At 47.4% G+C, this 23,039-nt stretch overlaps 2 protein-coding genes across 2 annotated transcripts in view; one reads left to right on the top strand and one right to left on the bottom strand.

Annotated features, from left to right (window-relative positions):
- Positions 1–1,139: 1,139 nt before the first annotated feature.
- Positions 1,140–4,835, bottom strand: LOC147128730 (uncharacterized). The gene is made up of 6 exons (XM_086016382.1): positions 4,353–4,835; positions 3,981–4,068; positions 2,877–2,968; positions 2,521–2,685; positions 1,760–1,851; positions 1,140–1,561 (listed from the first exon to the last, which is right to left on the bottom strand). Exons 1-6 carry the CDS (start codon positions 4,601–4,603, stop codon positions 1,485–1,487), a joined length of 765 nt encoding a protein of 254 aa, XP_085872508.1. The 5' UTR covers positions 4,604–4,835; the 3' UTR covers positions 1,140–1,484.
- Positions 1,686–23,039, top strand: part of ankfn1a (ankyrin repeat and fibronectin type III domain containing 1a) — a 38,568-nt gene continuing 17,214 nt past the window's right edge. Inside the window, 7 exon segments of the mRNA XM_086016369.1 lie at positions 1,686–1,877; positions 7,039–7,133; positions 8,046–8,176; positions 8,821–9,000; positions 11,150–11,325; positions 13,839–14,065; positions 20,208–20,245. Of these exon segments, the coding sequence (XP_085872495.1) occupies positions 1,859–1,877; positions 7,039–7,133; positions 8,046–8,176; positions 8,821–9,000; positions 11,150–11,325; positions 13,839–14,065; positions 20,208–20,245 (866 nt within the window). The 5' untranslated portion in view covers positions 1,686–1,858.

Raw genomic sequence — 23,039 nt, forward strand, 5'->3', positions numbered from 1 at the left:
GTCATTCAGCAGTTGGGTGAAAGCGCTGTGGCGCCGCAGGTTGCGGACGGCCGAGCTAGCCGCACCACACAAATCGGCAAACGGCCTCACAATATCGTAGCGGCTTGATGAGCCTTCGGCGGAAGGTGGCTGCCGTGCGCGGCGGAGCCAGCGCTCAATGGCTTCCTTCCCGGATTGTTGCGCGTCTTCATGGAAACGACATGAACAACAGATGCTTGGCGCGTTTGCGGGCCTTGCTCGTTTGAGATCCACAGTCAAACAAAAATGTTTTTTTTTTGTATTCCTGTAGGATTGTTACGCGAGAGGTTGTGCTTGAAGTTTTACATCATGGGGGGAAAAAAAAAAAAAAGTGGTCCTGGCAGATGTTGGGACTTCCAAAGTAAACATTGAGCACTCAACTCATTGCCTTTTCCTGTGTTTTTCTTTCGCTTCACCTTTTGTGCTCAGGGGCCACTTTTGAGTTTTGGAAAGAAAAGACAGATGGCGCTGCTCAAGCCCGAGAAGCAAGTGGGGAAAAAATATCAGGTAAAAATACATTTTATGTACAACATCATTAGATTAGTTGCCAGTAATTTAATGAATAAATAATGTGTGTGTATATAGATTGTATGTAGCTATTTTTTTTCTATAAAACAATACATTCTCATTTTTAAATGGTACAGTATTATTTAACACGATTTTTTTACATTTTTAAATACAACCATGAAATAGTAAAACCATGCTCAAATAATGCTTTTTACTTCATCATATGTAATTTCACTTCATAATATGAACTAATTTACTACAGTCAATAAGTGAATGTATGTATAAATCGATAAATGTACACGTCATGTACCTTGGGATTTATTAGCTGTACAAGCAAGATTCTAAGCAATATGTCGTCATTTAATGTAATTTGTGCTATTTTTTTTTTATAAATGAATACATAATCAAACTTTAATGCAATATGTGACAATTTCTGTGTGAAATACATTTTTTAATTTATCTGAATCTGTTTACTGTGAATGCAAAATATTTATTATTTTTTTAGACTTATGCAGAGCAAAGCAGTCTTTTTTCATCCTTTTTTTGTCCAACGTTTTTTATTTTGCTGAACTCTGGTGACATCTAGTGGCAGTTCCACAAAGGACTTTCTGTGATTTTTCTGGTCACTTTTTATTATTCCATCTTTACATGAAGACAGCAGTTGCACATCAACAATCACAATGCAACTTGTACTTGTTGATGATCATTCGAGCTAAAAAAAAAAAAATCAAAGCAAGACTTTGCTGAATCAAAGTTTGCTCCAGTTTAACCGTTGACGTGACGACAGCAAAGTTGGCAATACGAGTCAAGCTAGGAGTGGGATCATGATATATGATGTACTGCTGTGTATATATAATATGTATTAATTTCAATGGAGGCGTGAGCGACGGTGGAGTGGCTAATGCTATAAGCTAACACTCAGAATGTGACCGTCGCAAGCGGGGGAGAGCCGGCGGGCTTCACGTCCTCCTGAAGTTAATCAGGATGGCGTCCAGGGTGCCAAACGCTCGGTAGAATTCATCCTCCGTCTTGGCCCCTGCCACATGAAGCGGGAAATGTGGTGAGCGGTCATGGCAGCAGAGTCGGCAGGACGGGGTTTAGGGCAGCACAGACCGGCCTTCTCGGCTGCCCGATCAACATTTACAAACCATTTGCTCCATCAAATTGTTTGCATGCATTCAGAAAAAAGTCGATTCTCGGTGCAAATTGTACCTCATCCATGTGTGCCACTTACCGACCAGTGAGACGGAGCCTGAGGAAAAGATGGACGCCGTCATGCCGGGCCGGAAGTTGTACTGCAGAGCGGGAAACAGCTCCGGTTCGTAACTGAGCAATGCAAAAGTGGAACAAAGGTAAATATTTCAGCGGCGTATGCGCTGGAGCAGGTTTCAATGAATGTGTAGAGCCACCTAGACAGCTATGCTACTTCCTGTTAGCCTATGTAAGGCATTCCGCATTACATGCTAGCATGAAGCCAGCTGACTTTTGCTTTTATCGATTTATACATCGTCACTGTCAAGTGAAAAACCTTATGTCCATTTATTTTTCACTTTTTTCATTTTTATGTGAGTGGTGTTTCCGCGTTACGGACATCGCATTAATGTGAAAAAGAATTTTTTTTCCAAAATTGGACATGTGTTTTTCACGATGCGACAGCGACAATATGCAATGTATTGCCGTTTTGTTTTTTGTTTTTTTTTGTTAGACAGTTTTACAGTCAGCTCCAAGTGGGAGTGAATGCCTCTTATTTGCACAACTGTGAGCCAGTGTTCTTTTCAGTTCCCCAAAGTGAAGTCACCCATTTGACAGTGTGATAGCAGGCAGGCACTTGGGAAAACTGTGTTGTGAGAACCCCCCATGATAAATATGGGTTCGCTCCACATACAATTTGAGTGGGATAGAGGAAATTTGCTGAGTTTGTGGGCATTGTGAGGCCTCAAAAAGGAGATTAGTTGGTGAGAATGACGCCCAACAAAGGCGAGGCCTCGAGCTGACCTGCAGTGGTCCTGGTGGGCCAAGAAGAGATCCTCCAGGTTGATGGGGAACGTTTTGCAAGTGCCGCCGATGTTGAGCACCTTGAAGTCCAGGAAGCGCACCGGGTAGCCCAGCTTGAGGATTTTGAAGGCAAACTTCCTGGCGGCCACCCGAGACTCGTCCTCACTGCCAGACAACAAACGGCCCTCATTCAAACCGTCGCCGTCAAACAGATGGACACGCGCGCGCACGCACGCACGCACGCACGCACGCACGCACGCACGCACGCACGCACGCACGCACGCACGCACGCACGCACGCACGCACGCACGCACGCACGCACGCACGCACGCACGCACGCACGCACGCAGACGGACCTCTTGGCTCCCGTGCAGAAAAGGATTCCGGACTGGAAAATCCTGGCCGTGGTCTGGGGCTTGCGGATCTTCATGACTAGCGACTTGAAGACCTGGCGCACAGCAGCAAGTGGAAGCTCAATGACACAAAATGTATGACATGACAAGTCAACATTTGCTGTCAGAGTTGCTGCGGAAGCAAGTGATTTGGGCAAAAATATCCATCCAAGCCTCCAAACTTGCAAGCTACCATCCTGCTTGTTGTAATACCAAATTGATCACCAGTGAGTCGCTGTGGTGCGCGTAACTTGCAGCCATCTTAACTTTATGGAGCCTGCAAGCAAACGCTTAGTAATGGCAACTGGCATCTCTTCAACCTCTTTTGATGCGAAGTATGTATAAGAGGGCCTGTTGCAGTACCACCATTGTTCGTCCAGGGGCAGCAGAGAGTCGCCGTAGCAAAATCTGAACTCATCACCTGTCGGTTATCCAATTTAGTCTGAAAACAAAATATTATGACTTTTTGCTCAGCCTTACACTAGCTTCGCCACAAATTTTATGTTGTCGGATACGATGAGGATGATTGATGGTGAATATGGTTCCTTATTCTCTGATTTTTGAAAAGAAAAAACAAATGTATTGTTTCAGTTATCATTAGCTAATTTACCATTTTTGCTAAATCAGTTCACAATATTAGAAGTGTATCTTCACAAATTTAGCATTTTTGTTAGTTCACAATGTTGGCATTGCATAGCACAATGTGTGTAATTTTTATCAGATGTTATCAAAACAGTTATTTGATTCATTTTCGTGTAAGTACAAAAAGCTCATTTATACTGTGTAAAATAGAAGTCAAGTCAATTTTTTCTGGCGTCCAAAAAAAAAACTGTTAAAATTGAGAAATACATTCAGGACAAGGAAGGTTCGTTCCCTCCAGTGTCATGCGCACATTCATGACCTATACCAAGCGCTCGAAAGCGGCCATGCCACACAGTCCCTTTTTTTTTCTTTTTTTTCTTTTTTTTCTTTTAAGCACAAGGATCTGTACTTGTGAGGTACAGAGTGCTTAGTACTTTTGCCACCTGGGGAAGCTTGTCGCCAAAAGCCTGCAAATATTTGCGGTACCGTTGAGAGGTGCTGCACGTTCCACGAGTTCCGTGCGATGAACTCCAGATCCAGATCGCAGCCCAGCTTCACCGAAGACGTCACGTTCCTGCACAAAACTGCACTCAGTCATGTACTTCCAATCCTATCAGTGCACTCAATTGTCCATGTGCTAGTACGCTCTTTGTCCTCAAAGACGATTCCGGTTATTCAGTAAATGTGCAGATGGCTGTATTAAATGTCTTTGATACCTGTGACGTAATGGAGAAAACACTGCACTGTTGTTTTCCTAAAGAGCATTTAAAGCCTACATGGACAATTCAATGCGCTTGTAGGATATGGAATAAGATCTCAATTCGTGCGCACAAAACTTTTTTTTTTTTTTTTCAATACTGAATCTGCGGGCCGGTTCGCGGCTTGGCGGTCCAGCGGGCGGCGGGCCTGCGCGTGGATGAGGAGGATGAGGAGGAGGCGTGAGGAAGTGCGGCCGGACCGGGAGGAGGAGGAAGAGGCAGCAAAGGCGGAGAGTCCACCAGCACCGGGAGGAAGGAGGCCACCGGGTCGGGGGTCCTGCACAGGGCCTGCATGGCTAAAAGTCTGCGGTCGTTCTCGGACAGCTGCCGGCTTTCCACGGCCACGAACATCCTCCCAAAACTTTGCGAGGCTTAACAAGGCGAACCTATGCTCAATACAACAAGATCGCGGGACTGTGTACGGGAAGATGAGGGCATAGAAGGAGCGTCCACGCACGGCTGCTTCTCCGATTTCGATGTGGACGCACAGCAGCTCCCACGCAACACGGAATAAAGTAACCGTAACAAAGGGCCTGACGGCACTCAAAGACTTCGCGAGTAGGACACCGTTTTGGACGTCACGCGCCGCATTGTGGCCCCAGAACATGCCCCCCCCCCCCCCCCCAAAAAAAAAAAGTCCACCATGCAGCACTGAACGGTCCACTATCCTTTAGAGTATTAGAACACTCTTGGGCAACACTCACGATCCTTCCTGACGCAAATCGCATTGACAGCTGACAAGTATTAGCCATTTTGAAATGTTACAAACATTATAACGTTCAGACTGAACTTCAAAGCGCATTTCAAAATTGATACACGAATTCTTAACATTACAAGACATCTTGAAAGCATGAAAACGCATCTTTGGAATAGCCAAACATGAAGTTTGAACGTCTGAACACAACTGAACTGAACCGTCATGCGGTTGCGCTCGCTTGAGTTGAAATGGCACGGACGAAACGTAATTTATTTCCCCCGGTTCTCCACAAAAAACAACTTAATCATGTGCAACCAATGAGCAAGTAAATACAAATCACTTTTTTTTCTGTGTGGACATTTTAAAAAAATTGTTTTTTTATGAGTTTAAATTATCCATTCACTTCAATTTGATCATTTAGCATGTTATAACCCGCGGCTTTGTTTGCACGATGCGCAGATTGAACAATCTTAAAAAGCGTTTTTTAAATTCTCAGTTAGGTGCTATTTTTTGCCTTGTCAGCAGAAACAGCTTGGACTTTTTAATCAAAATGTAATTCTTCTCCACGGTCAGCAGAGGGCATTTTTCTGGCAAGCGGATTTCACATTTCGTCACGCTCGTCAGACTGCCGAGCTCCTTTTTTTGTCTTTGTGACAGGCATTTTTGTAACATCTGCATTGGATTATGGAGAGTCATTTCCTGCAAACATCTGACTTTGGCAAAAAAATTGAGTTAGGCAGTTATGTTATTAGCGTGACCATTTAAAAACTTTCCTTGGCTTAATTAACATTGAATATGTCGACAATGTCTTTGTGACTAGTGACAATTACATTTAGAATGGTTCGGAATTTTCATTCTGAATATTATTAATAAATAGTCATGACTAGTCGAAGCAACAGATTTATTCAATTTTGCAGAAACAGTTTTTCATCCACCATTTTTTAACCTAAGCAGCTGCTTATTATACTAATTGCCCGAGTGTTTGCATTTATAAAAGGGTAAATGCAGCAGGTGTTTTCTGAAATTTCACTATTCACGGTCTGACTCGATCCCAGGTGGTCACTATACATACAGTATAGTTAAACACGAAATGTTAAACCCGGCATTTCCGGAGATGAGCCATCTTAATGCTAACGATGTGGAATTGCCACCGGCAGACTAACGAAAATTAGCATTGATGTTACAGTCATGGTCAACCTTCAAACTTCAACAACTCTGCAGTGTGGGAATCACAACTATGACAGGAGTTTTGAGGATGCTCTTTTATTGTTCTTCGTGATCTTTATAATGCTGCATGTCTTAAGCGGGTCAAGTCAAAACCGGGACCATTTAACTTCATAGCTACGACAGAAGTACTGCACTAATGCGATTTGGCCAAAGTGTGTGTGTGCGTCCTTCCTGTCTGCTCTTATCTGTCATGCTGAACACTTTTTTTTTAGGTTGCCCCCTCCTTCTTACAGCTTCAAAGCAACTGACTATCGAGACACTCCTTAACCTCCTTCCTAACGTATTCCTTAAATTCCTCCACATTTCTGATTTTATTCACTTTCCGCTCCTAATATTTCATTTTGTTTTCCACTCCATTCACTGCTGCCACTTTTCCCTTTGCGTCAAGTGTCCCTCTCCGCGTCCTTCCCTCCTTCAGTCCTCCCTCGCATATGTCCTTTTTCTCGTTCCCTTTCAGCCTCCCCCGCCATTGCTTCACATAAAGTTCGACTTGAAGTCTTGAAGCGGTACAAGTTTACATTTTGGGCTGTTTGACTGGCCGGCGGTTTGCTAGGCTGGCCGCGCGCCCGACGAGTGCGCGTCGCCGCCGTGTGGGATCGCGGCCGCGGGCCCCCAGATGTTGTTGGCCCAACTGGGGCGGCCTGGGCCTTCGTGCGGCGGAGATACCGCAATGAAATGTGAGCCTGCTCCCTAATTTTGGGGATGTTTTACTCGGGCCAGGACAAAAGACACGTTAGCAGGCTACAGCCCAGGCGCAGCAGATGTTGCAGCTCCGGCAAAACGAGGCCGAGCCACACTGCAGGGGACGCCGACCAAAGGACGCCGCAAGACGGTAAGCAACAAGCTCTTCCTTTCATTTCAGGGGGCGAAGCGCTCGCTCGCTCGCTACAACGTCGGCGTTTCAGGTCCAATCTTGCCGAAACGTTCGACAAGAAGAATGTCCAAAGAGCTTCGACGGTAATTGTGACGCGTTTGGCTGGCTCGTACGCGGCAGTCAAACTTGGCAGAACTGTAGCACGTCGTTTCACGCCGCTGTTACGTCATTTCGCGTCGTTACGTCACATGCCGGCTTACGTCAAATTGTTTGACAAAACGATGGGAAAGTCAGTTGAAACTGTGGAAAAGAAAAAAACACAGAGCCACGACAAATGTATGTTAGAGTTTGTCTTGGCGCGTCGAGCTTGCCAAATTCGTGGTATCATGTCATTTCACGTGATTACGTCCCATGCTAGACTTACACTGGTTCACAATTTTGTTCATTTTTTTTTCAATCAGTGATTCAAGTAAGCTTTTCTAGATCTTTTTTTGTGCTGATTCCAAACATAGGCTTAAAATTTCCTTATCACATGAGCTTTTTATGATAATAACAATAACAGATGTAATGCATCGATTAATATTTCTGAATTAAAGAAAAGATTTTCTGCAGTGTCAAAAAATAAATTATAAAAGAGTCCGTATTGTCCAGGCTTTTGATTTTTGAAATCAGTAACCTAAATGGATTGAAGTACACATCTCTGAAAATTTTCTGTTGACCAGTGTTATTAGTCCGACGCCTAATGGTTTGAACAGACTATGTAAAAATTGTAACTGTACAAATGTGGGGTCAACTTTACACTTGACATTCCCATGCCAACAACGCGCCCCCACCCCCCTCCCCAAAAGCTACCGGAGGGCAACAACAAACCTCACTCTGAAAGTTTGTTACAGGTTTGCCGAGCTTTCCCTTAAACTTTTTTAGAGGAGTTTTAGAGGCTTTTGAAGCGCTCAGTCCATTATTATTATTTTTTTAAATCGACAAGGGCAGTACTAATGTGCCAGTACAAACTAGCTGCGGCTAACCGCTGTCTCTCTGCCGGTCTTCCCGTGCAGATATGGCTGAAGATGTCTGTGGATTCTGAGAATTCCTGTGTGCTGTTGTCCTCGCGAGACTCGCGCATCTCCCGCGTCTTCCAAGCGCCCGACGACAAAGATGACGACGTCCAGGCAACGAGAGAGGAGAGGTAGACTGCCCAGATGTCATGAAGGGGCTCGGGATGCTTCTATTTACCAGTAACGGGAGGTAGTAGATCCCTTGGGATGGCGGCGTTACGTCGCTCTGTATTTGAGATCAGCACCGCGTTTGAGTAGAAGATAAATATTGGGCGAGACAATCTCTGCTGGACACGTTGATAATCAGGGAGAAAAGTGGCAACGTGTTGGAATTGGGACAAGTCGAGGCACCTCACATCAGTGCTATCAACAGAAAAGAGTTTGCATTAGGCTCACGTGGGAGAAAAGATGGTGCGAATGGCGAACCCGTGTAAAAAGCCGCTCTTTTTAGTGACACCACCTCACTGATTACTAAAGACTCAGGAAAAAAAGAAGAGACTCTGCTCTTTCTTTGGGTGGGTTTGACGCTTCTGTTGTCACTTTATTGAAGGAGCAGTCAGAATTCTCCAAAAGGGTTGGCAATACGGGCAACTTTGCTTTGGGAAAGGCCTGGCAATGAGCGGAGTCCATTTCAGAGTCTGTCACTTTGCTACTTTGCTCGAAAGAGTCGAGTCGGTCCGGTTTCTCTACTTCTGTTGAAGCTCAAAGAGCCTTTTGAGCACTTTTGTCGTTGTTGCCATGGATACCGTTGAGCAAACGGGCACTCCTCTCGCAGCGTTTTGGAGATGCTGAGCTGCTCCAAGTTCTCGGACCTGGAGACGTGGCTGTGCATGCCCTCCTCGCTCCTGCTGCCCAGACTCTTGGACTCCGCCCGCGCCTCCTCCTCCTCCTCGTCATCGTCCTGCGCCTCCAACTGCCGACGCTCCACCTGCAGCGATGCCGGCACAGCTGACAGGTAACACAAGCGCACGCGCACACAAAAGAGTTGGATGCTGTTTGTGGTTGGGGCCTCGTGAGTACCGACAATTGTCAAAATTGAACCGGCGGCTCCCTTCCTTCATCCTGTTTTGTACCATTTTTGTTTTGGGGTACAGAAATAACCCCCAAAATTGGTTGAACAACCCAAAATCGAGCCAAATTGTCCCAAGTAGCGGGCCGGTCTAGTTTTTGACCCAAATTGTTCTTTTGTAGATTATTTTTCACTCAGCAGTTTTTCGGGTGTCTACACCGGGATATATAATCGAATTGTTGCTTTGATTTTGGCACGTTTCCATCCGTGTGGACATTGAACAGAATCAAGCGTGGCCCATAACGTTTTGTGTGCGGCGATGAAGTCGAGTGTCGTTGAAAGGCAAAACCAGGCTCGTTTGCCTGCTTTCTTTTCAGAGTGGCACAAAGGGCCGATGGGCCGCCCTTGATAAGCGGCATATGGGCAGGCCGGCACTCCGACGCTCGGTTCTTGTTGCGCCGTGTCAGCCAACATCTTGATGGCCCCTCCGGAAGGAATCGTTTGCTTTCCAGGCGGCGACTTTTGGGACTTTTTGACTTGCCCGGCTGTACGACCAACAGCATGTTGGCTTGGACCGAGCTGCTGGACTTTGTCCTGCGCCGGAAAAAAAAGGGCGGTTGCGAACGGCGCTCGTGGCGAAGTCGCAGCTACTTCGTCTCCGACGCCAGGTATGAGCAAGCGCGGGAGACGCTTCTTTTCTTTGCTGTCCACTAAGCCGACGAATAGTTTTAGAATCAACCATTCCATTGATTTTCCCCACAATGATTCGAGTAATCAGATAAACATTGATGGGACTTTTTCAAACAATAATACCAATACAAAAAATATCGATGTGAAAAACGGGATCTAGTGGGAGCCTGAACGCTAACCTGCAAAATATTGTTGTTTTTTTTAAATGACTTTTTACTGTAGAATATGTTCTCACGCATTTTTGTGTGTTTAAAGAGCAAGTGAGGGTTAAAACGATCAAAATGGGCCTTTGTATAGTGTCTCTTTGTTGCGAGTGGTTTGCAAAATAAAAGCGATGGCGATCAACGTTGACGTCGTCTTCGGGCTTCCGTACAAGTCCCACCGAAACTTGATGCCACAGGCCAGTGGACTTTCCCTCCTCTGGGAAGCCTTTTGGACTGCGTCTGTGGGAATTTGTCTCCAACAGCATTTTGAGGTCAGAAAGCTCCAATTCATCCAAAGCCTTGATGGGGCTTGCTTTGGGAATTAGAAAAAAAAAGGAAGTCCCCCAAACGCTTCCCACAAAGATGGAAGCATGCCATTGTCCAAAAGCTCTCGCTTACATGAAGAGTTGAAATCCGGGGACGACTCAGGACTCTTGTCCAAACGATCTCACCCACTTTACACTGCCAGCCAGTAGGGGGCAGCGCATTACCAAGCCTGCAGAATATTAGCTCATGTTTATTATCGTCAACTGGAATCCAAGCGTCTACTGCCGCTGCCGGATATTCGTCAAGTACGTTTCTCAAAGTGTAGGCGCCGAAGTGGGTCTTGCCCAATTCAAAAGTCGACGTCGTGGTAATGTCAAACAGAAGCCAGTAGATGGCAACACATCGGGTTTGAAATCAGCACGGCTCGTCACCTCGATTATGGGGGAGAGAAATGGCGACGCGTCACCTCACTCTCCAACTGAGGATGTGGAACCAGAGTGCGCCACGTGTCATGCTTGCGGGAAGCAAGCGCGTCGTGACTCCTGATTGTGAGAAAAGATGATGCGGTCAACGGCAAAGCCGCTGATGGTCAGCTCACGTCACTCAGCATCTCTCATGGTTTTATTTCCGAGTTCATATTTTTCAAGAAATAATTCTTTTACTATCAAAATCCCATCCGTCCTCACTCTTGTTTTTGTTGCTTTTGAGGTGTCACAAAAGCAAAACAGTCGTAGCTGTATCAAATATGATGCAAACGTGGTACACGAAGGGCGTGTAGACATGAAATATCTCGGCAATAGACTCCATACGAGTTTCATCAAAAGTAAATAGGATGTGAGCCGTATGAAATCTATTCGCTGTGTCGATGATGTCATGACGTAAATGTGCTCTGTGAAGCGTGTGGGCAATAATGCGACGCGTTGACCGTCCGGCAGGACTCCCGAGAGGGACGCCGCCTTCCTGGCCCCGTCCTTGGGCAAGGAGACGCCCTTCCTGGTGACCCCGTTGCTGCCCATCCTCTCGTCCACGCCCGATGCCGCCGCCGCCGTCAGCATCAGGAAACGCCGCCGCCTGGCCGCCAGTCCCGGAGGACTTCACTGGAAGTCGACAGGTGAGACGTGACGCCGCCCCCGCTGATGCCTTTGGATCAAAACGGCGCTGTGGTAGGGCTGCATGATTATGGCCCAGTCGCCGCCATTTTCATCAATATTATAACAGGGCTGAATCATCACAATTATTCATGAGGTTAGGGAAAACTGCATCTGCATTTTTATTGCACTACTTTAACAAACACATCAAGAGTTTTCAGTGCAAAATGAAACTTTAACAAAAGAATAAATCATCAAAATGAGAAGACTGTAAAACAGTTGAGCCGTATTTAACTTTTTATGCTGCTTTTTATACATCTTCGGAAAAAGTCCACTTGATCAAAATTGCTCTCTTGTGGTCCGGCAGTCGTGAATGGTCAATGATTGGGAATCATTCACTCCTTGGCCAGTCCCGAATCACTACAAAGGGATTTTCGGAGGCCATTTAAGGCGCTGCCTAGGTCCACTTATCAAAATGGGCATGTGGTGATTAGGAGTAGGGGAGGAGTCCAAAATCCAGATCTTGATGCTGCTTTCAGTCAAGCGCGTGGAGGTAACAGTGTGGCCCTGTAGTGCATCCTTTCTTGGTGCGCTAAAGGTCAGTGGGGAGAAAGCGGATGTGTGGACAAGTGAAGAATGTGTAGTCCAAACGCGCGCGCGCGCACACGCTTTGTTTATCAAGTCGAGAGACTTCCTGTGTTGATCACGCCGCCACCCTCGTCAGCGCCACCCGGCAGAGGAACGTTAATGAGTTTCCTGTCGTGCATCTTGCGATAAACTTCACTCAAGAGTTGGATTGACGCCTTTTTTTGCTTTTTTGTTTCTTTTGGGGGCTTACATGATTTAGGTTCGTGGTCAGCAAAATACGGCCCACTCACGAGTCCTGGCATATTTAATCGTTTTTCTGTTCGTTGAAATGTGTTGATTTTTTTTTTTTTTTTAAATTCAATTAGCTAATTAAACAATTGGTCTGTTGTTAAATAAAATTGGGGATGAAAACAACAAAGTTAGTTTTTCAGGGAATGACAATTCCCCCTCAAGACGTATCAATACAGTTGAGGAATTGTTGATAATAAAGGGCAATTGTGTGGTATTCCTTATTTGTCCAACAGAGGGAGACAAATTTTAATGATGTTCACTCTGCTCTGTCAGATTACCTGAGCATTTGAAGTGGAAAATTGGGAAAAAGTCAGAGCAGAGTGAACAGTGAGTGGAAAATAGTGACACAGTCCAAATGAGTAGGATTATTTGGCCAGGAGAATCAGGTGTTAATTCCCAACATAATATTTAATACTATATTGCATAGGTAGTAGTGCATGAAGGCAGTGGTGGGAATGCTGAACTCATTCTCTACTCCCTAATCATATTTTAGGAATTTTTATGAAGTGGATTACAAGTTTATAGTTACAAAAAGTCCTTCTAAAATCCTTATCTCATCTCACGATAAATACAGGTATGTATTCTTTATCCTCTGCAAAGAACGACTCATATGCCTGCAGCCTACTGAGGAGTATCTACAAGGAGCAGCACAATGTCCTTTGAGTTAAAGCAAAAAAAATGTGGCCTATACTTTCTCTGTAATCATTTTCTTGCCGTATGTTTTTATGAAGTACAACATAGTCGACTATGCTAGTTGACAGAAGGTGTTTGGTTGCAAAGCGAGGTCCTCGTCCTCCCGCTGTCGTGTCACCGAGTCGCCTCGTGCACTTTTAATGCGAGCCCAGCCGTCAGACATCTGATCGCGCGCGCGTGCGCGCATGCCGACTCAGTGGAAACTTGAAGCTACCGTCGGGGCACAATGTGACAAACATCCTGCATTGAAAGTCGTCACGGCACGCTCCTTCCAAATAACATGAAAAATATCTTTAGCCGCCACACGAGTGAATTGGTTGTTGATTTTCAAAAGTTACAAGATGAAACTTTTAGGCACCAGGGTCACGGTTGATTTTTAAACTGCACCTCATTCATAGATGAGGTTAAAAAAAATATGTATCGCATTTAGAGTTCAACTAATTTGGTGCTTGATTCCTTTTTTAGTTTCCGGAAAAGAAAATGTTTGACTGTATTTGTGGATTTTGACTAAGCGAAGTGTAACATAAAATAGTGTATATCATCTAATTAGAAAAGAAAAAACCATGAATTCAACTGAACCCACGACAAGAGAATTACATGTTGCGTAATTCAAAAGCACACAACTTTGCCTTTAAGTCTGCGAGCCTAATGCTAACACATAATAGTAAACGCCATAGACAGGCTAATTCATAGCACCTCTGTGGTGACGTAGCAGTGGATATTTGAGCGCAAACAATGCAGCAACACATGTTGACAGACAATATAGCAATCCCCACAGCCTATATATCTATTGCACTAACATTGTACAATGTTATTTCCCCAAACTGTTTTTATATCTTTATTTTTTTTAAATTCATTCCCGCCGCTTTGCTTAGCGTTTGGTTTAGAGTAAGAACAAGATCAGCTTCATTGCGTGCGGAGCGTGTCGGGTGACACCGGGATGTCTCGGCTTTCCCTCACCCAGGTTCCCTGCGATCACCTGACCCCGGCGAAGAGGAGGAGGAGGAGGAGGAGGACGGCCCGGATGAACTGGCTCGGGGCCAGCGGGTGGGCGTGGCCGGCGAGCGCCCGCCCGTCAGGAAAACGCTGTCGGTGGACGAGCGACTGCTGCGGCCGGCCGGCGCCGAGCAACGCCATCTGAAGCTGCTGAGCCGACTGGAGAGAGGACGCAAGAAGCTGCGCAACATCCACGTGAGTTTGGAGCGCCTTTATTCGCAAAAGCGCCGATCCATACGTTTAGCCGGCAATGCTTGCAGCCTTGCCGTGTAGCCACCCGAGGCATTCGGGTTCCCGCCGCTCAAACATGACGTATGATAAGAACAATGTCGGACAAAGTACTAGCATCCATTTTTTCCGAGACAGGTTAATTGATCGACAGGTGACAGTTGAGCGCGGCCTTCAAGAGGGGAAAGCTTGTTTCGTTTTTTTTTTAACCATTTTCAAGCCTTTACGTTAGATTCGGAAGCATTGCACATGTACTGTGCGGCTCTCTGTTTGACTTTGCATAACGCCGACATGGAGTGAACGCGAGTCGCCTGCTGACCCGCCCGCTCGTCCTTGCCTCGCTCGTATTTGTGTCGCTGTGAGTCACGGGCGCGAAGCCTGTCGGCCAATTAGAAGCTTTTAGCGCACTGGCAACTTTTTGGGAGCGCTGCTGAGGTCTCATGTCATGTTCACTTAGTGCGAAAAGTCCATTCAGGTGTTTGGCTGCTGTTGCCGGGCGACCGAATGAGGGCCACTTTGTTGCCATCAGGATGCTGACACGTGCCGCGAGCGTTGAAAAACATTCTGAGTCATTTGGATGATGAGGTTGATTAACATGAGGCTTTGTTGCAATGACCCCGCTCGCAGGTAAAGAACGCGAGAGACCGCATGCGGGCGAGCGGCTGCCACGTCTGCCGCTCACTTGGCATTTTCGGGGTTTGAGTGCCCGGAGAAAACTGACAGGCTTCCTCTCGCGTTCCCAAAACTTCTTAGCACGTTAGCTTCCTTGAAGAATGGACATTTTCAAAGCTTTTTTGCTATCAGGAGAAATGAAATTTAATGCAAAAAATATCTGGGGGGAATAACAGTTATTTTCATTTGCTTTTTTGTAAAGTATAGGGAAATCACATTAAAAGTTAAAAGGAAATACATTATTAGGGCAGCAACTAACTGTTATTTTAACAATAGTTTTATGTCTATTATTACTTTTTGATTTATTGATGAATTGGATTTAAACAAAAAAAAAAATGTAGACGTCAGTCCCAACAGGACATTCTTTCAAATGCAGAAAATGCACAAGCTTAAACTGATGATGATTCAGTTACTTTGTCCATATCAACCACCCTCCCCCCCCAAAAATTACTGTTGAGAGGCTGTATTTTTTTCTGATCTTTTGATGATTTGTCTTCTCCAAACAATGAATCGATAATAACTTGATCATGGATACGTTGTTGATAAATTGTTGCACCTCCTCACATTTCAATTGAAATGAACTTTTAATCACAAGGCCATGTGGACCGGTGCTATTAGCCAAAACAAGCTAGTGCTAGCTGGCCCATTTTCTTTCTCCGTCCACTTTTTCCTCTTCGTCTGCGTCGTGCTGGAAATTCAATATTTCTGTCAATATGTTCAAAGAAAAAACCAAATGTGTTGTGGATGCCGTCCGTCTGTGTACGCGATGTGCACGGCGGGCCGCGCTGCTGAACCCGCCGCACTAAAAGCTGCAATTAGGGCAGACTTGAATGGCAGTAATTGCAGCCATCGTATGACCGAGAAGGAAAAAGTGAAGAGCTTGAAGAAAATGAGGCGTAATTGCCCCAACGCCGTCATCAGCGTGTGGCGTCTTTCATGAGAGGAGGATGATGAAGAGGAGGAGGAGGATGCTGCGCTCACGTGTAAGATTTGCCGAATCGCCCCGAAATAACTTTGACGAGCGTGACGAGGACGAGTGTGCCGTGCTCGTGTACTCGCTGAAGGTTCGTCCGCCGGAGCAAATGGAGCTCTTTTGAGCCAATGCTGAACACTGCGGGGGGAAAAAAAAGTTGTGTAAATTTCCAAATTCCAAGTTCAATCGGGCAAAAATTGTGAGTTGGGCAATGCGTTTGAAGTTTTGTGAAAGTTGTCTTTTTGGAGCAAACAACTTGCTTGCTTTGTTGTGCTTTCTATCATTTTCAACTTTTTTATTGCCAATTGAAAAGGGTGTTCGGTGCATTTGCAATGGGTCGCTAATGGCGAGGGCGGGATGTTCAGTGGACAACTGGGAACTGTGTAGGCCTGTTGGGAAAGCGTCTATACGGTGAGCAGGTGAGGCCGCCGGGATAATTGTGAGCGCGTCTGATGCGTCACGCAGTTAACCACCCAAACTGCTCTCGGGTCACGTGAGCGTGCGGCCTGTTGACTGACTAAATAACGGACTTCCCGGCAACGCAGGCAGCGCGGCGACCTCAAGGTCCCGCGCGCCGCATGGAAAATCCCCCCCGAAGCCTCCCGGCTCGCTTGCCCTCGCAATATTTGTCTTTGGATTTCCACTTTGTGGCTGCGCGTCACCCGGTTACCGCAGCTACGCGGGAATCTTCTCCTTCTCCACGTTTGTTGGGCCCGATTTTGTCAACAGCGCTGCCACCCGAATGTCAGCCTGCTTGCTTGCCCAAAAGACGCCTTGAGACACGAGTGAGCCATTTGACGAATGCGCCAAGATTCGAGCCCTCGGTGGGAACAATTGTTATGATTTGTGCAGTTAATCAAGCATGACGCGCAGCTCTTTAATTCTTTACATTCTATTCAATGAGGATGATGATGCTCTGACGTTTTGATGTTGTACAAGGGGGCTATTTTCTTTCTTTAAAAAAACCCAAACACATTTCAGCAAGTACTGAAATGATTTTGCAATCCGATCGTCTGAGGCCTTCCACCAGGGGGCGAGCTTGTCCTCTGCTTGCAGGTCCTTGAGCAGGACGCTTCCTCTGTCGGTCTGCTTTTCTTGTTGCCCAGCCAGTGCTGGATCTTTTGACATGTCGAGTGGAAGGTTGACAAAGTCCGACCGTCAGCCAGCCGCCGTTCTTGTATTCTTCATTTTTCCATCCTGAGAGGAGCAACCGACTCTGATGAAAATCGACCTGTCGCTGGCGTTGAAGCACAAAATTGAGCCTCGGGGGAGCTCACCTGAAATCGAGTTGATCCGGCCAGCGCAGGAGGGATTTGCGCACACGAGCTGTTCTCTCCGTGCGACGAGAGCGCCGCGTCAACAGCGGTGGCATGGCGCAAAAGAAAGAAATCCTCTGCAGTGCGGCGCATTTCCAACTAATGATCTGCCGCGTGTGTCCTGAGCCGCTTTTAATGTTTCATTGGACCATCGTGTTGAATATTTAATCACCTCTAAACGTCCTTCGCTTCAGCCATCATCGGCCCTCCATCACTCAGTTGGCCCGAAAAAGATGATTCCTTGACTCCAAATTGTGGTCTTGTGGCAGCCTCGTCAAAACAATCGAATGCGCACTGAAGCTGCGTTTGCAGCTGTTGCCATTGGCAACACAATGGCAGCTTTGCGTGTCTGTCAACTCAACAGGCGCACGTTTCACATGAGTTCAGGATGGCGCCGACTTTAGAGACCCTTCAGGGGTGGCCTTCTTTGTGGGGGTGCTTTGCAATTGACCTTGCATGGCATTGCCGCCCCTGCGCAAGGCCAGAGCCCCCTTTTTGCTCCCCCCCCCGGGCAGCCGCATTGCTGCGCTAATGAAGCCAGCAAGACGCCGCCAACAACACTTTAGCCTCAAACTAACGGGACAAATTAGCAAGATGAAGTGACAAGCTCAAGGGGGAGGTGCTATGAGTGGGGGGGGTTCTGGCAGCTATGATGGGGAGAGGCACTTGGCTACATTGGCTCACTTTAAGGCCCACCGTCTTGTTTTCTCATTGGACCCCCATTTATAAGTGTGGGGGGGTGAATTCCAGACCCACTTGTGGAAATCTGCGATGTAAACACACCATCAAGCTGTTTCGTAGTCACTGGCGTTGGAGGTTTGCTGCAATTTAATGGCCGGCGCCTCGTTTTCTATGCACGCAGCACTCGCCTCAAGTGTATGATTTCAACTTTGACGTCTTTCTTGCGCGATTTTGCTGACATTGGTTCCCAGGTTGCGATGGTGGCAGCCACACCCGTGTTGGCGTGTTCATGTGTGCGCGGCCAACCGCCATCCCGATTCACTGTGAGCAATTCATTTTGAACCCACCAAGTGAAATTGGATCATTTCCCGCAGCACGCCTGGCGATTTTGTCGCGCAGTGGCTGCAAATCACCGTTTAACACGCGGGGCGACGCTGCGCTTGAGTTGTGTGCGCGCCGCCTGTGCGCGGCCGCTCATCGGCACCTGCAGGTCGAGCGCTAATCTCATCTGGGCGTCGGCGGGCGGGCGGGCGGTCCGTCGCCGTCCTAACGTCCCGCTGGCGTGCTCATCACCATTCGGCAGCCGCGCCGGCAAATTGACCCGAGTCAAGCGAACAGGAGGCGCAAAAGTCATCTCACCTTTTTTTTTTTTTTTTTTGTTCTTTGTTCTGCCAGAGAGCAAGTCCCGTCTGGAAGACACGTTCAAGGACGGCAAGTTCTTTCTCCACAATTGCATCAATCATTGTGAATAAGGCGCTCATCTCCTCGGCCATTTTGTCCTCAGCGCAGCCTCGCGCGTTCCCCAAATGCTGCTTTTAGATTGTGGGCAAAAGCAACAGTTGGTGTCTTCCGTGTGGCCAACTTTGCGACCCCTCTGGTGGCTCTATTTTCAAATTCACTCAACCTGCATCGCATTCAAATACTCCCGAGGCCTGTTTTTTTGTACCGCTTATGATTGAGAGTTATAGATTGAGAAAGAGAGAGTGAGAAGATCGAGTCTTTCCAAACTGAACTTGTCACCTATCGGTATGAATGAAGAATTGTGGCCAAACTTGTGCCGCACGTTCCGAAATGAAGCGGCGGCCGTCAATTTCTGCTGGGGTAAAACGCAGGATGTTAGAGGACCGAGATGAGAGTAAATGAGGCTGACCTTGAAAGGCTTCCCGTTTTCTCTTTTTCTCTCAAAATTGTACAGTGTTCGTGCGCTGCCACCTAGTGGCCAAAACACCCCCCCCCCCCCCCCCCCCAAAAAAAAAAGAACCACATTGAGTCCTTAGTGGACAAAGAAAAGTCATTACGAGTTCCAATAATAAATAACCATGACGAGTCCCTCCCTGACCGTCCTGCTTTTGACGGCTGCCTTTGAGTGCGTCAAATGTCGACGTGCGGCGTTGCGTCCTCCTCGTGTAGCCGAGTGACACTTCCTGATGTTGCGGCGTTGAATTTGTCACCCGGCGCTCTCCCGAGTGCTGCTGTGAAGCCATTCGGAGGTTGAGTCTGCACGGGCTGTGTTGTGCATCATGTTCTTTTGCACACACTGTCATCCTCTGTCGCCACGGCAACCGTGCGATGTCCCACTTGACCTCTCGCACTTTTCACTTGGTGTATGTGGTCCACATTATTCGGAATCAACCCAACGCTCTCTGACCTACTTCTTACTGACGGAATGGTCAATGAACGTGTGGGCGCCATTGATGCGTTTTTGTGAGGGAAGGCGAGAAAGGCCGTGAGAAGTGCCGCTCTGCATTGACAACCTCAGTGAAATTGTCGTCGCTTCTTCTTTTGCTACACTTGCGCTGCAGCCTGCGCGTCTATGCGGATGTTGCATTCCTTCTTCGCCCGATCCCATTTCAGGCTGTTTGTGTTGCTGTGCGCATGTAATCTGCCCAGGGGCCTTCGCCGTCAGCAACGCCAACGTCGTTTCAAATGCGGCCGACCGGGGCCCGAGTGCCGGCTCGTCAGCATTGAGCATTTCTCTGTCCTCAGATTGGTCGGACGGAGCAAAATTTGGACCGGCAAAACACCTCCATCGCAGTCATCATCCGGTGAACAATCAGTTTGGACACGCTGCGTAGGTACATCAGTAACGGACGAAAAACACACTTTTTTTTTTCAATTTAATCCAACTCCGGAAATGCGCAGAAGGCAACTATTGTTGGCCATGCTAGTTAGCTGGTTATCTGCCTCCCGAGTAAGTCTGCAGCATTTCTTCCATTCGTTGTTGTCATTCTGGCAGCTGGTTGCAAAGGTTCATTTGAAGTCCGCGTATTTGCGTTGGCGTGAAATTGGGTGGCTCGCTCATAAATACGAGATGGTTTCTCGAAGGAGCCGCGCTAGCCTCGACCGCTACGGCTGATTTTGAAACCGGGACTTTTCCAAAGCGTGGCGAACCTGGGGCAAATGTGATGTGACCAACGCGGCGTCACCCCTTCTGATGCCGTCTTTCTCCGTTGTGTCTCTTGTGCAGAGTCTGGCAACGCCGAGTAGATACGACTCCAGAAAGAAGTAAGTCCCGGCTCGATGACGTGACAACTCCCCCCTTCTTTGGGACACGCGGGCGCTTCCGCCAGTCAGCCCGGCTTGAGGGTGAGCCCAGCCCAGCTGACTCGGGCCGAGAGTCCGACTGGATTGGTTACCGCCGGGCAGTTCCATTTCGATTCTTTAGGTCGCGATTCAGTTTGACGTCGATTGAAATGCGAAAAAGTAGAAATCTGCAAATACGAGTTTCAAAGATTCATTACCCATTTTGAATCGCACGCAAAGCGCCCCCCATTGGCCAGGGGGCGCATCGACTCAGAGCATTTGCTAAATCAGCATTGATTCGGGAGGGCAAAATTTGCAATGCATCGATTAATCGATATCGTCACCCACCCCTTCAACAAATACAAAATGCTTCAATGTATTTTGAATATCCACATACTCAATGAGATAAATCAATATATGCGGCAACTATTCCAGAACTCTTGGCAATGACAATGTGTCAAAATAAGCGACGGGGCTTGCCGTGCCCGTGTCCCTAATCGCGTGTCCAAGTACGTCCAGTCACGAGGCAAACTCGATGACACGCGGGATGAAGATAAGATAATAAGAATGCCTTTATTGATCCCACAGTGGGGAAATTTTCGTTGTTACAGTAGCAAAGATATAGGTCATGAAATGAGTCTGGCGGCAATGTCGTCGGCATTTGGCTGAGTGCACGTATTGACGCCACAGCGACGCCATTGGCAGCAACAGCTCAGCTTTTCTTTTGTTTTTTGTTAATAAATTTACTCCTTTCCTCGCCTAAACGGCGCTTGACAATCGCACTCGCTGGCAGCCACACTCCACGATCCTCACAACACACGCAGGGGGGCCCAAGGTAGCCATTAAGTCTAATATCGCCTCTGGCTACTTGTTGCCATGGCGATGGATGGAACGCAAGGTACAGGGGCTGGAGTGTTGTAACGTTTGAGTCAACGCGTCAAACTGCGCCTTTGTTCCCTTTTTCATCTCGATTAGGGTGTTTTGTGCCTTTTTCTTCTTCACGCTGCGTGAAGAAACGTCAGCTACGATTTGGACAACTCGGCTCGGTTCGAGACAAAATCGTCATCGACGCGTGCAAAAATGTGATGCTCCAAACACTCGATGTTGTTCACATGAGCGCTACCGCAACGCTAACTAGCCCGATGATCAGTCTGCGTGTGATTTTCATTTCCCGCCGCAGCCAGCACTTTGGACTTTGCACCCGTCCCGATGATGGCTAATTGCGTGTCCTCGAGGACAAACGCTCGCTTTGGTCTTCCTGCTGCTTTGGTGGCGTTGGCGAGTCTCGCCGCTGCGCGTGGAGGGCGCGGCCACGCTCGTGAGCTTTCGGGGGCCATTAGCGCTCCTTGAGCGGGCGCGGCTTCTCCGGATGGCCCCGAGCGCCAGTCGGCGCGGCGTTGTGACATTTGCTCGGCGTCGGAGCCGTGCGACACCCGGGGAGGCGCTAATGCCACCTTCTTTGATTGATGTGAGTCATTTCCTCGCTGTTGCGTGCTCCCAAAAGTGCTGCTTCAAAAACCTCCCACTCGCGCGCGCACGCACGCACGCACACACACACGCTGGGCTGTCCATTAAAGTTTGGTCGACTCGGGCTTTACTGCGGAATCGTGACTTGTCGACCGCATCGCACGCTGTCGGGAACGAGTACCGAGATGCTTGGAATTCTGTTTGCGCGTGTACGTGTGTGTTCGTTTCCCGGCTATATTGCGGCTCATTGTGAGCGACTCGCGTTGCGCTGTGCGACGTGGTCAAAATGTCATATCCCGATGGAGTGGAATAGCGATTTAGGTGAGGAATCAGTTGCAGAAAGTCTGACTAAAAGCGATGATGGCAAAAGCAAAATGATGTTTCCCATAGGAATGAATGTGCAATATTTTTGGGGGGCACAATGTAGCGCTCAGTTTTGTTCTGTTATTTATCCTCTTCCAAGATTGATTAATAGTAGTCGTGAACAACGTGCCCCCGGGTGGCCGAGGTGTGCACAGCGGAAGGAGCGGCGCCAAAGGCATTACGCATTTGAATTGATGCAAAGTGTGACAAATGCGGTTCAAATCGCTTTAATTGTGTCCTTGCAGCATGTTTTTTTACAAAGGACATTTTATGAGATTATTAGAGAGTGAAAAAAAAAAAAAACACATTGCAAACTTGTCGCTTTTTTTATGTGATAGGCTGGAACAATTCAGTGGCCTTTTCTCTTTATTTCAACAAGGGACAGAATGAAAATGCGTAACAAGAAACGGTTATATGAAACTGCCGTTTCATCCATTTTCTTAGAAGGGCTTTTACAGTTTCTGTATTTCTTCAAATATTGCTGTTGAAACGTCTTTTGGCCCCCCCCAGTGGTGTGTGCTTACCTGTCGCTTTCAATGGGAGTCATGGAAACAGCGTAGCCAATCAGCTTGCGCCGCTCGCTCTTCACGTCCTCAGCCGAGGAGGCGGGCGGGAAGCTGTTTGCCGTCCGCATTGTTTGCATCGCCGCACCGCTCGGGAGGCTTTGCCCGCCCGCCGCGCGGCAACGTGAAGATGCTCGCGCGTCTCGGGCGTGGCTAAATGAACGGCATTTGCAAAGTTGGCGACTTTGCAGGCATGGGAAGAGATCAGGAAGTGGCTAAATTGAAATGAGTTCTGAAAAGTGTTCAAACTGCTCGCAGGATTCGAACGTGCCGCGTCACGCGCTCGCAAGATCTGCAAAAGGCCAGACGAATTTGCCACAGATTTTGGGCCATAGCGAAAAGAACAAATCCATTCGGCAAAAACATTGAAGTTGCAAACAGCA

This window comes from Filicampus tigris, chromosome 19 (assembly GCF_054856515.1).
Source record: "Filicampus tigris isolate MCC_2025a chromosome 19, RoL_Ftig_1.0, whole genome shotgun sequence".
Lineage (NCBI taxonomy): Eukaryota > Metazoa > Chordata > Actinopteri > Syngnathiformes > Syngnathidae > Filicampus > Filicampus tigris.

Bases quoted from the DNA above. Each gene is read 5' to 3' on its own strand.
- LOC147128730 (XM_086016382.1), bottom strand. From the start codon at position 4,603: ATGTTCGTGGCCGTGGAAAGCCGGCAGCTGTCCGAGAACGACCGCAGA. The intron at 4,069-4,352 runs GTATTGAAAAAA...AGTTTTGTGCAG, and splicing joins CGAACCGGCCCGCAGATTCA to GAACGTGACGTCTTCGGTGA. The intron at 1,852-2,520 runs GTCAGCTCGAGG...TGCATTGCTCAG, and splicing joins GCCCACCAGGACCACTGCAG to TTACGAACCGGAGCTGTTTC.